This window comes from Sinocyclocheilus anshuiensis, unplaced genomic scaffold (assembly GCF_001515605.1).
Source record: "Sinocyclocheilus anshuiensis isolate Anshui unplaced genomic scaffold, SAMN03320099.WGS_v1.1 scaffold319, whole genome shotgun sequence".
Classification (NCBI taxonomy): domain Eukaryota; kingdom Metazoa; phylum Chordata; class Actinopteri; order Cypriniformes; family Cyprinidae; genus Sinocyclocheilus; species Sinocyclocheilus anshuiensis.
In genome coordinates this window covers 1457517-1474764 of record NW_015552566.1, presented here as the reverse complement: position 1 = coordinate 1474764, position 17248 = coordinate 1457517, and the positions used below count along the sequence as shown (strand labels likewise).

At 36.4% G+C, this 17248-nt stretch overlaps 2 protein-coding genes across 2 annotated transcripts in view; both read right to left on the bottom strand.

Annotated features, from left to right (window-relative positions):
- LOC107664960 (max-binding protein MNT-like) overlaps positions 1–5521 on the bottom strand; it is a 20284-nt gene extending 14763 nt beyond the window's left edge. Inside the window, exon 1 of the mRNA XM_016455668.1 lies at positions 5282–5521. Within this exon, the coding sequence (XP_016311154.1) occupies positions 5282–5354 (73 nt within the window). The 5' untranslated portion in view covers positions 5355–5521. The remainder of the gene's footprint in view (positions 1–5281) is intronic.
- A 2834-nt stretch (positions 5522–8355) lies between these two features.
- mettl16 (methyltransferase 16, N6-methyladenosine) overlaps positions 8356–17248 on the bottom strand; it is a 31638-nt gene continuing 22745 nt past the window's right edge. Inside the window, exons 7-10 of the mRNA XM_016455644.1 lie at positions 16379–16451; positions 14814–14903; positions 10191–10364; positions 8356–9001 (exon numbers count right to left, since the gene is read on the bottom strand). Of these exons, the coding sequence (XP_016311130.1) occupies positions 8495–9001; positions 10191–10364; positions 14814–14903; positions 16379–16451 (844 nt within the window). The 3' untranslated portion in view covers positions 8356–8494. The remainder of the gene's footprint in view (positions 9002–10190; positions 10365–14813; positions 14904–16378; positions 16452–17248) is intronic.

Here is a 17248-nt window from a genome sequence, read left to right as displayed (position 1 = left end):
CATAATGTCAGTTGAAAACATTGCAATAGTGTTTTAAAATACAATAAGGAGCACCACAAAACCATTTAAAGAGGCACGTTCAGCGATCTCCGTGACGGGATAGGAAACAGTCAACAAAGTAAAATTATCTCAAACGAGCTCTCTTCATTTTATCAAATGATCATAATCACATCTATTCATTTTACAATCCTGCTACTAGCATTTTATTCAGACTAAATCCCCTTTAAATCGGGTGAGAAAGTTTTGTTTTTTTTCTTGAGTAACTTTTGCACATCCTGTCATGCCGGAGGCTGCATAGACGCATTTTGCAGCATTAAGGTTAACGATTAATCGATTAATTGATCGTTAATTTAAACCACGATCGATCATGGAAATGATCGAAAATTGACATCCCTAGTTGAAAGAAATATGGGAAAAAATTCATTACTTGAACCAACTGGATCTTTAACGGCCCATATTGATATTAACATGATAAACATTTATATGGAATGCATCAATATTAAAAGGCCAATAGTTATATACCAGTTATTTTCATGGTATAAATGATAACCAATGAATGAATTTTAAAATTATATACTATATTGTCTAAATAAAATTAAAAACAAAATCAAACTTTTTGAATTTAAATTTAGGTACCACAACATTAAGCATAGTAAGAAATGGATATTAATTTTAAGGTTTGCTTTTAAGATTACATTTAACAGACTTATAAGTGTTTTGAAAGATTAAGTGTTACACGACAAGTAATCTATATGTAAAAATAGGTGAAAGGAGAATGACAAATTACATTTTCAATCAGTGTTATTTTAGTTTTTTCATATCCTATTATATTTTTTTTGTTTTTAATTAGCTTTTATTTTGATATTTTCAGTTTTCATATAAGTCAAATGTAAGTTTTAGTGATTTTGTTATGTGCTTTTGTCATTTTTAATAGCTTTTTTATATTTCTATTTATCATTCATTTCTTATAATTTCCGGTTTTAGTAATCATATTATTTTAGCAAATGGCTGCAATATAACAAAGAGTGAAAAATTTAAGGGGGTCTGAATACTTTCCGTACCCACTGTATACACTACAATTTAAAAGTTTGGGGTCAGTACCAAAAATACAGTAAAAACAGTAATATTTTGAATTATTATTACAAGTTAAAACAACTGTTTTCTAATTTATTTGTATTTTAAACTGTAATTTATTTCTGTGATGGCAAAGCTGTATTTTCAGCATCATTACTCCAGTCTTCAGTGTCACATTATCCTTCAGAAATCATTCTAATATGCCGATTGCTGAAAATTTTTGTGGAAACTATAATACATTTTTTTCAGGATTCTTTGATGAATAGAAATAGAACAGAATTCAAAAGAACAGCATTTATTTGAAGTCTTTATCACTTTTAAAATGATCATTTAATGCCTCCTTGCTGAATAAAAGTATTAAAAAGTAAATCAAACACCAATTTTTGCTTCATTTCGTTTAGTGACAGAAATTACACTTTACCTTTAGACAACTTAAAACCATTTTATTAACAGTAAAACAAAATAAATCGCATTAACACTGAATTCACCTGAAAAAAACTCTTAGGCTTTGCTCAGCTAAAGTGCATTTAGATATTAGCTCGCTGTTGTGGGGTTGAAGGAGAATTATCCTGATCAGCGCTTTTATGGTTAATCCAAGTCAAGTCATTCCAGAAGCTTTCTGTATGTCCCTTTACATTACTGCTTTTATTATTCCAACTATTTTAGCACTCACCTAGGCTATGTATAACAACCCGAATTGGTCAAAAAGCTTCAAATGTATTACGAACATAGCACTGAAGAAAACTCTGCTTCATATCAGCCAATTAATAGCAATCAAAATATCAAAAAATTAATCACTGCACAACCTAATGCTACCAGTTTTAAAAGAATCCTCTTAACGCCCAGGGAGGTAAAGAGGTCACAGGTATACGAGGTGCCCTAGATAAACTGAAAAAGACACAGGTGTGTGTGCATCTGGAACACCATGAAGCTCATTAGGGTGAAAAGCCAGACAGCATCAAATCATGTGCGCTCAGATGATAATGAGACTTTTAAGACAGGCATTCTTATCGTGTGTGTGTGTGTGTGTGTGCATGTGTGTGTCAGCGAAGAGGGTGGTGAAAGTGCTCCAACCTAATCTCAGCCAATCACAGCGCAGCAATCCACCCCCACCAGTCACCACTATACAGCGCACACTTCCTCCTGCTGAAGCTTTCTGTATGTCCCTTTACATTACTGCTTTTATTATTCCAACTATTTTAGCACTCACCTAGGCTATGTATAACAACCCGAATTGGTCAAAAAGCTTCAAATGTATTACGAACATAGCACTGAAGAAAACTCTGCTTCATATCAGCCAATTAATAGCAATCAAAATATCAAAAAATAGTTCTAGTTCCTATGGAACGAAACAACCAATTACCAGAATACACAAGGAAGCACAATACACACAAACCAGCAAGCCTTTCAAGTGAAATGTGACTGTTCTGTCCTTTTAAATACACTCGATTTCCTGACACACAGCTGATTAATGACACATTATTGATATCTTTAAAGTCCCCCTGTAGTGAAAATCAAGTTTTTTATGTTGTTTATTTGTCTATGTGGTTTTTTTAACATGCTTTTAGACAAACCATGTGCCAATCCATTAATCAACACCATTGCTGAGTATTTTCTCTTTAAAAGTGTAGTTTCTCAATGGCAGTCCCAGAAACGCGGTTTGAAACAGCCCTCGGTTTGCTACGTCACAATCCAATAATCCGGATCGATTCCGATCACTATGCAAAATATACCAATACCAGCACAAAACCAAAAATAAATTAGAGCAAAAAACCCATGAAGCTGTGGTTTAATGTGAATTTAGAACCGCCAACTTGCATTATAACCCGTGGCAACAGTGTAAAAGTAGCCCGGAGTCAGACCCACCTCTCCCGCATCGGCGTCTGCACTTCACACGCATATGCTCGCGGGCGCATTCGAGTTTTCAAGGCATTTTAGGACACAACATCGTCAAGTAAGTAACTTTAACGACTGTTACAGTATTCACTGTAGTTGTCCGCCAGTAAAAACGTAGTTTTATCAGTCATTATTCGCGTATGCCATTGTTTTGCATTTACTACAGTTCAGTGGATCAGGAGGACCTGGCTTGTGTGACTGAGTGGAGGCGGGACTAATTTGCATATTCATAGATCCGCATATAGTAAATGAGGCAAGGGTGTAGAGTTATATTCAAGCTATTTTAAGGCATGAGAAAATTATTTTCCACAAGAAAAAACATTTAAATATGTCATTTTGATGATCAAAGATAAGTTTTAAGGGATCAAATATTTGACTACAGGGGGACTTTAAGTAAAAGAGGAAAAAACACCTCCCACATGCATAAACGCATATCAAGGTTCCACTTTTCTTTGAATACTTCTAATTGTGCCAGACTAGAGAAGAGAAGCTTTTTTAAACAATTTCTCTGGACAACACCTGCCTGTCTGAAGTATTTTGGTGTACCTTTTTTAACAGCTATAGAGGGCAAATGTGTAACTGCACACAGGAAATGACTTACAAACTGCTGGCTCATGCTTTTACAGTCACATGCTGAGTAGAATTACAGTCAGCTGTGGTGAAATATACAGAAGTGAAACTGATCGAGAAGATTTCTATCACAGACTTAGACTGGTTAGTAAAATAATAATAATAATAATGAGACTACATTTGATATATCAATTGAACAGAAAATCAGCTAAAAAAATCAAGTATACAATTAGCAAATTCAAAAAGAAAAGAAAAATATAATATTTCATTTCAGAATACATTTGATTTCTATTTTTATATATCTAGACATATAAAATCATCTAAAAAAAATCAATTAATCAGTATATATAAGTATACAATTTCCAAATGCAAAAGAAAATAAAAAAATGATATTCCAGTCAATTGGCAATACATTCGATAAATCAATTGAAATGGAATCAGCTGGGAAAAAACGATTAAGCAATAAGTTATGATCTTTGGATATGTATATAAAAGTATACAATTTGCAAATGCAACAATAAAATAAAAATATAATATTCATTCACAGTATTCATGTCAACTTCATTCATCATGGAAAAAGTGTGATTGTATTTTTATATTTATTAATGAGTAGAACTGCCTTCTGATTCTTTGTAATTACATATTAAAATAATAAAGTGATGAAAACAATTATATTTAGCATTATTGATTGCTAAACATAATACTGTATGTTTATCATTTTTTATATTAAAATTGTTAATTCTATTTATCCTCATAAATAGTTGATTATTTGATATAGGCCTATCTAAACTGATTGAGTGACCCCCATAGTCAACAAGCTTATCATGTAAATTCTTCCTGAGAATGTCACTCTCCCAGTATTGTTTGTCAGGGCACCACGATGATCCAAAACTGCAGGAGTGTGTTATATAACTGCAGTACGTTTTGGAAAAGCAAGCAGGGGGTTACTGTCCTACTTTCCCTCTGGTTGTAAACCCCCTCCCTGCACAGAGCAGCAGCGCCTGGCGCGCACATGGAGCGAAGGGGGAGGGCTCTGTCCACGCGGATATTATATGGGGGCGTGGTTATGGCAGACACGTCACCGAGGCGCTTAAGGGGCGTGGCTAAGGCAGACACGTCGCCGAGGCTTCAGAAAGCGCCAGTGGGCGCATGCAGCGCGGGAGAAAAAACAATAGTGTGAAATAAATGAACCGTACACTATTGGGCTAAAAACAGTCTACGAAAATGCAATAAAACATTACATCCATTCACTTCTACAAAAAGGATACACATAAGAGCCGCGTAATGTGATACTTAGGTTATTATGTAAAGCGCAACTGAACTGGCACTCGCGCACGTACTTGTAAGCCACCGCCCTTAAAAGCAAGCAGGTATGTTTTCCTACATCGCCACTGCAATGAAGTATTCAATCACGAACTATCCCAACAGCCAAAGCAGATGAACATTCTCTGCATTTTAATACATGGCTGTCACTATCCGGAAAACACCAGTTTACTACCCTAGAAAGTAAACGTAAGCATAGCCTACTATACTGCAGTTTTGCAGAGTCTTGGTATTATTGGCGTATTATAACATATTTCATGTCACGCACTACACTGATTCCTGCTATCACGTAGCTTGTGACATCCCGTGCAACAATGCCTCATATTAACCGGCTACTGCATTAGAGAACAACACGATTCATTAAAGTGACCCTCTGTCTGTCATAAAGGTGTATGTCCCCATATTTTCCTTTTCTTACCACGTGCTTTTTGTTGTTGCAGGGCTTGCAATTCCAAAAACTTAGCCGCCTCTAAAAGCGTCTCGATACTCATCTCTGTTTCTTGTTATGGTCCAAAAACGATTAGAGAAATGAATTAAAAATGCTAAATAGATAGATTCAAATGCTTCTGCTCGGGATCCAATCTTCTCGTCTATAAAAAAAATAATAAAATAAAAGGAAAGACGTGACTGGATCCCCCTTGAAGTCACTCTTCCACGCACGTAGAGGAGTCACAACAAGATGGCGGGTTATTCAGTCAACATATCGGGCCATTGTACAGACAGTTGGGCTCCGCCCCTTGCACCAACGCCCCGCCCACACACGCTGGTCTTTCAAAACACGGAGATGGCCGTGTTTTAATAACCGCGTATATTCGATGAATTACGATAAAAAACAAACTGACATAAGGTCAGTAATACGTGTAGCACCACTTTTCTTCGAAGTTGCGTATAAAGGCCGAAGCAGAACGCTTAAAATATAAATGTCAAATCCAGGTTTTACGCAATACACTTACCACGCCTCTAGCGGATTAATAAAACATGAGATTAGAGCAGCCAATAGGAACGCAGCCACACAAGGCATGGTATCTGCTCACATGGATGTCATTCTGCGCGTTTACCACGCCAACTAAAAGCGAAAATGTAACATGCAGGTCGACCTCTAGTGCTGTTTCTGATTCAGTCACTGACAAGGAGTATCGATAAACAGTCCGCAGTAACGCTCTCGGTTACTCACATAACCTCGGTTACCTGAGATGAGGGAACGAGACATTGCTATGGAAACAGTATATATACTGTATGTGTGTGTATATTGACGTTAGACAACACACACTGCTTTACAGCAAAACCTAAAGAATTAAGTACGAAAAGTAAAAGTTACATATAACTTAATGTAATTGGCCTCCTACACTACTACATATTTACATTAATTCATAAAAATGAACCATTTACTGTGACCAGATATGCACAACTTTTTTTATAGAAATATATTAACCAGATTAATGGCAGTAAACTCTCATTTTGAGAAACAAACACCAATTCACTCTGCTGCCCTATTTCACCCGAGATCCTATCAAAGTACCACCGAATCCTTTTCTTTACTGCCATGAATCATGATACATGCGCTGACTGAATAAAGGGCGAGTCGTGTGATTGTATCCATGGTAACCGGTGAGGCAGCGTACTGCAGGACAGCACTAGTAGGGAGTCTTGAGAGCAGCAGAGATGGTGACACAGAGAAGACAGAACATTTTGAATGTTGCAATGCATTGATTAAATATATGTCGCTAAAAATGTATGTTAAAGGGAAAAGGGTGCATAAATACACGATAATAAGAAGATCTTGACATTTCCAGAAACGGGAGAAAAAATATAGTAACATATTTCTAAGCCCTTTGCCACTGTATCTGAACTTTCTCTGCAATTTCCAATGACTTCTGCACATGTATTCAAGCCAATGTATCTGATTTCATTCAAAAGGAAAAACACTACAAAAACAGCGGAAAAGTTGTTTACGCCTATCTGATAGAAGAAACAGCCTTCCACATGAGAACTAAAATCCTGTTGCTTTGTGGTTGACTGCTATGCACGTCAAGTCATTCTTCATTTCCTTTTAATCACTTGAGAAGGTCAAAGCAAAGGGTAAGCAAACACTCATAAACCTTCTCTACCCTTAGACTTTCATATGACTCGCACATGCACGGAAACGGCGAAAAACTCCTGGTTCAACTAAAGAAGCTGCTCCCGGGGCAGTTAGAGTAGCAGCTTGTTTACCCTGGAAAGCTTCACGTGACTCCCAGTGCACGTTATCTGCTCTTGGTCCTCAGTGACTACTGCAGCGGCCGCTGCTTCCTGTGATGAAGGCCTGCTCCTCTACTAACTCAAACTTCCTGTGAAACAACCAAAAAGGCATTCCAGAGACAGGGAATGCAAAGGAACACAACCTATTATTGAGTTATTTGGCTTTCCAAACATTTGATGTCTAAGGAATATATGGGGACACCCTTTGTCCAATGCAGGAAGCTATTGCCTCTTAAGTAAACTGTTTTGGTTAGTTAAAATCAGGATCAAATGTTACTATTAATTAACAAAAAAAGTTAAATGTATTTAAAATATATATTTTTAATATAAAAAATTAAATGCCAAAGCATTAGAGAAAGCTAAAACTATTTTTAATCATATTTGTATATTTTATTTACATTTTTATAAAACTTCTGAGAAATGCATTTTTTTAAGATCTAATTCAAAGCATATTGTTCTGTAATAGATTATTTAAAGTAAAAAAATCTAAACAGTGGATCATAAAATGAAACAGTCAGCATAAAATAAAATAAAAAAATCACCTAATTTTCTAAATGCATATTACAGATCTCACTGTGAACAATTCATCCATGCAGGTTTCATTTTTAGCAAAATTTTGGACCTCATGTCTTATCAAAATATCATAACCACAACTTCCGATGAAAACAAAAGACTTAATTCTTCTTAAAATCAAATCAGTGACAGATGTTTAGAACCAAGTCCATGCTCTTCATTCCACCCCCCCCCAAATAATTAATCAACAGATCTGTCTGTTCATTGCAACCTTAAGAAAATTGTGATAACATTATAATAATATACGTATAATTGGCAAGGATTAAAATCTACAATTAAAAAATATAAATAAAAGAAATCTAAATATCTCTAAAATAAATAACCTAAATAAAATTATTGGTTACAGGGACCAATTCTCACTATTAACTAGTTGCTTATCAGCATGCCTATTATTAATATATTGGCTGTTTATTAGTACTTATAAAGCACATATTCTGCATGACCATATTCTACATCACTAATCCTACCTAATACCTAAACTTAACAATTACCTCACTAACTATTAATAAGCAGCAAATTAGGAGTTTACTGAGGCAAAAGTAATAGTTATTGGTTTGTTAATATCGAGAATTGGACCTTAAAATAAAGTATGACCAAATGTATTTATTAGTGTGCATTTAACCAAAATGACAAAAACACTAACAACAAAAATTATTTAAAATATTTTATTACAAACGTAATAAAAATTCTGATCACAACATCGATCAGTGGCTAATAAAACATCTGTGAATGTGGAGTTCTGTTTAATTTGCAGCACTATGGACAGTGTTGAATCTGTGTTGGAAGGTGGGGAGGAAAGCTGAACGAAGCCCGTGTGGTGTTAGGTAGGTTTGGCTACCTGTCGAAAGAGAGAGTTCTTCAAACAAGTGCAGAGCTGGTTCATCAGATCTTTATTCTGCCCTTCCACCCAATGCATCTCCACCACCACATCGTTCTCTTCCTCCTTCACGTTCACCAGGCACTTGAACAGAAAGTGCTGTACCGTCTCTGGGTTTTGAGGACCGCCAGCGACCGCCTGCTTTGGTTCGGTGGGGGACTCCATTGGGACGTCAGCACCTTTCTCTGGGTCTTGCTGCTCGTTCCTCTCTTTCGTGTTGCTGCCCTCTGCTGAGGGTTCCTCTGGTGCTGGTGTTGGAGTGTCTGTGTCAGGGACAGATGGAGCGGAGGCATCCGTGCTGCAGGTGGAGGTCGGTTGTGCTCTAGGGAGCTCTCGGAGATGTCGTCCCTGTTCTCGTCTCTTCTGCCGCACGTGGATCCAGGTGTTCTCCACTGCTGTCAGGAAGAGGCTGAGCTCCGCCTCTCCACAAGGAACCCGCTTATGAAGCACCTGAAGATGAGAAGTTTAATGTTTGTCTAACATTTGTATCAGCCATTGTCCCTACATTAAGCCTACAGCAAGTCGCTTTGGAACAGAGTGTCTGCTAAATAATAAACATTAAATAATAACAATAACAACAACAATACTACTAATAACAACAACAATTATTATTATTACATAATTAACAAAATAATTTTTTGTTAATTATTCATTAATAATAACAATAATAATGAGCATATCTTAAAATAATAATAGAAACAATTACTGTTGTTATTATCATTAATGGTAGATATATTATTATGATTAAAGTTAACAATAATAACAACAATAACTAGATATGTACATTTTCTGCAGAAAATGTGAGTGGTGCTTGCAGTGTCAAATCTCGGCACGGTGCAGTTAGTTGGGTCCTCTTTTTCATGTTTTAAAAATTATTTATCATTTAACATGTTTTAGAACTTAGCTAATCAATATTAACATGTAGCTGTTCAGTGCTAGCATGTGTAGCATGATGGAAGTCCTGTTTGCTAGCATGAGTCAAAAGAGCCAAACCCCATGTCTATATGATGTTCTGATGCAGAGATGTAGGTCTTGCTAAATGGTTGCTAAGGTACTCTTTTTGGTTGTTAGGGAGCGGCTTGAAAGCTTCCCGATGATCCTGCGAAACTGATTGTTTGGCTGAGTGAAATGAGCCCACCCCTATGTCTCTATGACACTGTGATCCAGAGTTATGTTCGAGTTACCATAGTAGGAAAAACGTGCACACATTTCCTTCACCATAGTATGTCTATGGGGCAAATTTGGGGGGCTCTTGTGCCCCAGGGGTACAACTTCTACCCCACTGCGAGGTATGTTCTCACACAGCTTGCCAGCTTCTTCAAATGTGGTGACCCACATGTATCTACGAAATTCTCGCTCGGAGCTATGGCCCGTCAAAGTTGGTTACATTGTTAAGTCTATGGGATTTTTCGCCCGTTTTTTCACCCACTGTGCGAACATTGTACGCCAGATTGTCTATAAAAGTCATAGCACACCTCTCCTCAATAACCCACACGATTTGGCGCCTCTTTCAAAGGTCTATGACAAACGGTGCAGGACGAGTTAAATTTTTTGAACTTACCACTTATCCCTGATAAAATAAATGGAAACACATTGATGTCTGAAAATAAATACTATCCATTTTCCTCTTTCTGTTTACCTTCAGGTCTGTGAGGATCTTCTCCAGCCAGGCTGACACACTCTCTGTGGGGCTGGTGTCGGTGCAGCCGATGCTGGGCGCCTGCGTCTGGAGCTCTGCCACGGTGGGCTTCAGTACAGTGAAGGTGAGGGGCTTACGGGCTTTCTCCAGCTTACACTTCTTACAGGGGGGAGACTGAGAGAGATTTAGAAGGAAATTAGTTTTTGTTAGTTAACTTTAGAGTGTTTACACATCAGTTTACACCGAAATAAAGAATTTTTATTTTTTTGACATGAATAGCTGCAACCTCACATACCCATGTCATAGAGGGACGTTTGTTACAGAACAAGGAGATCAATTTAATTCACCAATCTCAGGAGTTCTTAATATGTTTTAGCAAAGGTGGTCAATAGAGGGCAGCAAAACACAAAGATCACCTTGGCCTTCAATGAATTCAATGAAACCCTTGTGGGAACTCATGTTTATTAATTAAAATCTAAAATTAAATGAAAAACTTAAACTTTGAAAACAAAAATTAAACTAACTAAATTAAAATAAGTTTAGGCTGAATTACTAAAATTATTAAAATAAAAAGCACAAATTTACACAAATGTTTTTAAAAAATGGCATTTAAATATTATTTAAAAAAACCTAAAAAACAAAAGAAAATCCCGCACACTACCAATACTTGCAAAAGTATCAAAAACAATAATTTATTGACAACGTTTCGGGCTCATGACCTTCATCAGGCATATTCAAACATACAAATGCGAGCTCAATCACATTAAAATGACTTCATGACCAGTCACTGCGTAGGACCATCAATTACTCATAACACCCAATGAATACATCATTAACTCCACTTCCTCATATACAAAAATCACATAAAAAAACACAAAAAATATTTTTGATATATAATACATAATTGATATATAATATAAATATATATTTATATACATTGGGTGTTATTAGTATAACAAGTCTTGAATTGATGGTCATTCGCACTGACTGGTCATGAAGTCATTTTAATGTGATTGAGCTCGCATTTGTATGTTTGAATATGCCTGATGAAGGTCATGAGCCCGAAACGTTGTCAGTAAATTATTGTTTTTGACACTTTTGCGATTGGTAATGTGCAGGATTTTCTTTTGTTTTTTAGGTAAATAGTTTAATTTTAAAATTAAAAATATATAAATAAACTAATTATATAACTAACTATAAATATAAAATAACAGTTTTATATGGTTCTTTGCTGAACTTACTCATAATTAAAGTTGAAAATATTACAAATCAAAAATGAAGTGCAGATTTCTCTGTAAAAATAAAGCAAAATGGCTTCCACATTAAAGATAGCTGGGTTCCAGTCTCTATAAATATTTCTGTTTCATATGCCATTTTAATAAGAGTGTTACCATTACCATAGCAATATATTCATGAATGAATGCAGTGAATAAGTGTCAACAACAAAACTGCCCAAGGATTCATTTTGACATTATGAGCGTTGCCATAGAAACTAATAATGAGTCTGAGGCCCTGAACAGCTCAGTGTAGCAGGAGTTATCTTGTACGTAGAGAGTAATTTATGATGTAATGTAAACACTGAATCATGTCCTACTGAGACACAGCAGTCATATTTTGACTTCTCCAGCTCTCATCATAGTGGATTCTCACACACTGCTTCAGTCACATGTCTCTCTGCTCCTCTAACAGAGCATCTGTTGTTAGAGCAGATAAACGTGACTCATCACAAGCCAACAGACCATCCCCCTCAGTACCGAAAAACACACTGTCCACACCCATCATCTACTCCATCAGTGTGGGTTGCCTGGGCGGCTGTGCTGTGGTCTTTGGTGACCGTTAATCGTAATAGAAGATCAAGCGCACAGCTAATCTGGTATCCATCACAGGATCTTACTCTACTCAACACCCCGTTGTTTGTGTCCTGTTGGAATAAGCAACACATTTAACACGGACTAGACCATACATCTTAACTGTCTTCCTCGTATAAGGTTAACTACATGAAGTAAATTGGATTTAGGAACAGTCAGCTAGTTATAGTTTCTGAATAACTCCCTGTGCTGAAGTTGCTGGTTCTGCCGTTTGTCAAATTTGTCATGTCTCAGCGGTTAAATGATGTTTACAGGGTCACTGTAGTTGTCAGAGGGCACAAGCAGGAGAACGTCCCATAAATTATAGTATTAAAACACTTTGGTAAAAAAGACTGTCAAAGATAATTGAGATATTAAATAAGAATGAATATGTTTAATGCATTAATTTGACATTATTAAAGCTTTTCTGCTTTCTAAAACAAACTGGAGGATAGGGTCCAGCACACAAGCAACAAAATTAAATTAATAAACCCTAATTAGGTATAGTTTTATAGGGATGCTTTTTTCATATTTACATGTATATTCGTATTTTTCAATCTGAGGTATGACTCACATGAATTGCATAAATCCGAAGTAAAGAATTGCTGCTTTTTCATATACATTAAAGATACATATATTTCATGTGTGCATAGCTTCTGACAGCACTGCACAAGTTAAATCTTCCTAAATTTGTAATAAGAATAATTTATAAATCTGTTGTCAACAAAATAGAAGCTTTATTATTAAAGCTATTATTAAAGTTAAATTATTATTATTAATAATAATAATAAAAAAATGAAGATTATTGTTGTTGTTATTAAATACTTTTTTTAACAGTACAAACATATTATTGCATTAGTAATATATTTCTTTGATAGGTTAAATTTATTTTCATAATTTTATTTGGATTTAAATAATACAAAATTGGAATAATAATAATAATTATTATTATTATAAATAAATATAATTATTATTAAATGTATAATGTATGTATTAAATAATCATTAACATTTATTATTATTATTATTATTAATCATGTTAATGATTAATTATTATATTTAATAATAAATATATGTATGTATGTATTGTTATTATCATTAATATTAATAATAATATCATACTGAATGGTGAAAACAAAAAACAGGTTTTCTCTTTTGTCCTCAGCTGATTTCATGCCAGATTTTAAGATTTAACATTAAGGCGGGTCCTCATGCAGTCCAGCATACTTCAACACAAGGGGGCACCATTTTCTGACTTTTAGTTGTCAAACTCTACTAAGCATGACAAATTCTCATCCCAGTAAGCAAAGTCTATGAACAAAAGCATACCAAAAATTCACATGAATATTAAAGAACACTGTCCACAGTAATTCTCTGTAATGACTAAATACTGCGATGAATCTAAATATCAGACTAGCAGCATCTACATTGTTTTGTCTCAGATGTACTAAGCATGATATTTTACACATTGTCAAAAATTGCAAAAACGTGGCTCAGGCCATCTCTACCCATTTGTGAAGAGCACATAATGGATGAAAACAGACGGACATGTGCATCGATCCACGCGCTCCCTCTTAATTAATTTCTATCAGTCTTAATCAGAGCGATGCACTGCTTTTATCCCCTCTTCACCGTGAATTATAACCCCCTCCACTCAGTCCATTATTTATCCACCACACATATGCTCTAAGCAGGTTGAGTAGATCCTGCAGAAAACGGCTTCCGCTCTCAACACCGAGCCTCTTGATGTGTCTGGAGTGGTTTCGCTCTTAAACGTGCAAAAAAAAAAAAAAAAAAAAAAAAAAAAAAAAAAAAAAAAAAAAAAAAAAAAAAAAAAAAAAAATCATGAACCTTGGGATTTTAGCCGCACCGAGACTAAGCTGAAAGGTCATTATTCAATTATTGAACACAAGCAGATGATTTCCACAGTGATCCACGGATGCTGACAACCGGCCTCATTCTGTCCCGCTTTAGTGCTGCTTCCTGCCTGGTGACCTTTGACCCCTCAGCCCCCGCCCCCCCCACTGTAAATCCACTGCTTCAACAGCTTCAAATCCTGGGCACGCTTTCAGCACTGCGGGGTCCTTTTCAAACCCTACCTTTTTTGTCAGTCTTCGCTGTACCCCCTACCTCTTATGCAATACATTTCATGTCTGGATTGATGATCTGACTGTCAAAGAGATTGATCTGGCTTCTGTGTGCTCTGCTAATGGGGCTCAGCTGGCTTCAGAGAAGAAAAATGGACACAGGAAGCGGAAAAACTGAAATGGGAGCGAGCGAATAAAGCACAGAAGAATGCGGGTGCCATCCAGATCTAGATGTGTCTGTATGCTGGCTGAGGGTGGAGCAGCTTGCAGACAGATATGTAGGCCAATCTTTCTGCTCAAGTGCTTGTGAGGAAAAAGGCATCTGGGACTTGGGGAATTCTCCTGAAAGGCCATAACAAATCATCCTGCCGCCCCTTTCTCTTTTCCCCTTTTATAGCCCTTCTGAAGTGCGTGACTATATGGCACAGTCACCCTGTCTGGGCAACTGTTGCTAAGAAGGAGCTGCGCTGTGCCTTAGGAAGCAGGTCAAGTGTATCTGATGGAATGGGCTAAAGATGCATTATTAAAAAGAGGGCTGAGCCCAGTGAATATTCAGCAGGTGTTGCTTTCCCACACACAAATGCATCAGACAGACTGGGTGCATGGGTTATGTGAGGACTAGCTGACTTTAAACTGAGGCAAACACTCTCTACTGTCTATAAAGTAATGCAGGAAGTGCTCAGAGCTTACAGGCACAGGCACGTCATCATAGAAACTCCAAGCCAGGGCCCAGCGCATGGTCCGACCTTGACAGAACTCAGTGTGTGTTACTTTGAGCACCTGTGAAAGGACAAAAGATGATGAGGATCTCATTAGTGGTGATTAAAACACAAAATAGCCTGTGAATCTTACAAAAGCTATCAAGAGAGGTCTGGGTTATATTAAAGATATCAGAAAATCGTATTTTGCATAAAGAAAGGATCATTTTTAGGACTGCATTGTGACATATTCATGACAATGAAGCACATTTCTCTCCCATGTAAATGTAAATCTTTATTAGCAATTAATTTTTATTAGCATAATTTATTTACAACAGGTATAATTCAGTACAACATATACTACCATGATATATGTCTACCATTGCTTTTTACAATTAGAGTTGCACAGTATATCGGTATCATATAATTTATCTGTTGAGGTTACGGATTCTTTTAATTTATCAGCATAATGGATATCGGACGTTTAATTGTTCATAATCATTTAACATATTTTCATATTTAGATTACTTTTGCCATCATTTAATGCTCATTTAAAAAAAAAAAAAAATTTAAAAACCCATTAATTTCAATGTAATTTAAATTAGCACATTTAAATTACATTAATTTGCTAAATTAATATAAATTTTAATACTGTATGATGTTGTGATGGCTAAATTTACTGGTGACATTTAAAATGTAAAAATAAAAACTATACTTTTGTATAATGATACTTTTTACATTACAGTAGGTTACAGATGTTTGGCAGAGAGAGATTAAATGTGCTTGCAAAATATCACAATGCAAAAAATGGTAGGAATGATGGAAAAATTACTTGTTATATAAAATAACTTATATAAAGCAATATAAACACTTATATATATGCATAGTGTATGACCGACACCAGACCCCCTATCCCAGAAGGCTTAAACAGAGAATTACAGACCTGCTATTCACACAGTGGGGAGTGTGTTTTAACACAGATATGTGGGTGTTAGGGTTGAACTATAGGGTGAAATCAAATCCCACTGCTCTTCAGTAAAAAAACACTACTCGGGTTTGACCTCTGCAGGCAGAGGGCATTCAAACAACAGATAAAAGCAGAGAAAAAGGAGAGGTGAGAGTGCGAACAAGAACGAGAGAAAGAACCTCATTAACATATTAATTAGAGCCACAGTGGCGAGAGGAGGAACTGCTGGACGCTGGCCAGGAGAACAATGACACTAATGAAGGGTGACGGGACTCTGACACCTTCAGATGAATCAAACCACACATCAGGCCTGAGCCGAGCAGACTGACTGACACCAGACTAATAACCTGTGAGCAGGGAAAATGCCTTTCATTCACAGATATCACAGCGTTCTGACTGTACAGACACAGGCGGAGTAATCAAGAGGGGCTGGAGGGGTGACGCGGGAGCTAATGATGCCTAATGAAATCTGCTCCATTAGCGCTCCCTGTCGTGGTATGTTTTTAGGCCACACTAGTGAAACTCATTAAGATGAATTAACCTGAGTTGCAAAAAACAAACTCGCACGCAGTGGTCCAAGCAAAACTCACCCCTTGTTTCCGCAGCTCATCTTTCAAAGGTGCCAGGCTACACTTCTTTCCCAGCATGCAACTGTACCACCTGTAAACAGAAAAAAAGGCCTGTGAAACCACCAACCTGGACACCGGATCCATGGGAGCACATCAAATAAACTGCAGGATGCAGAGCCGTGGGTTGAATATGGGCTCGCTCTGTGGGAACGGTCAGTTGGGCTACTCTTTATATTTTTAAGATATGTTTAATTAAAAACCCCACCTCGACAGGGAGCTTTGAAGCTGCGCATGAGACAAAAATCAATGAATATCCACCATTATAAAAAAAGATGAGGCTTCATCAGCCAGTGCCCACAGAGAGTGGAGGATAACACGGTTTATGCATAATTGATTGGTGCTCAACTCTTAATTTTCTAGTTATTTTGGTTTCTAAATTGACAGAATCTTGCTTTTAATCACTGAGGAATAGCTTAAAGGTCAGCATGAAGCATGTTTACAACCCATTTCATCTCTTTAATGTGACATTTATGAGTCAAACAGGATATTCAGTGAATAAATGTAGGGCAAGACTTGATTTTATCCACCTACTGGATTGTGGGATATAACCAGACGCAAACACAGATTTGTTCGTTATGGAGGACAGACAGCACCCATTTTTAATCAGGATTTGTGAGCAAAATGTGGAGTTTAAAGGTCATGTTCACTTTCAAGAGTATTCCTTCTTGAAATCCATCATTATTTGCAATTAATGGCATAACTTTTTATTCATCACCATTAACTGCCACTATATACACTATATACATATATTACATAACAGAACATATCATTCTTTTATATTTACTATGCATGTATGTAACACTTAAATTATTGTATGTATATATATATATA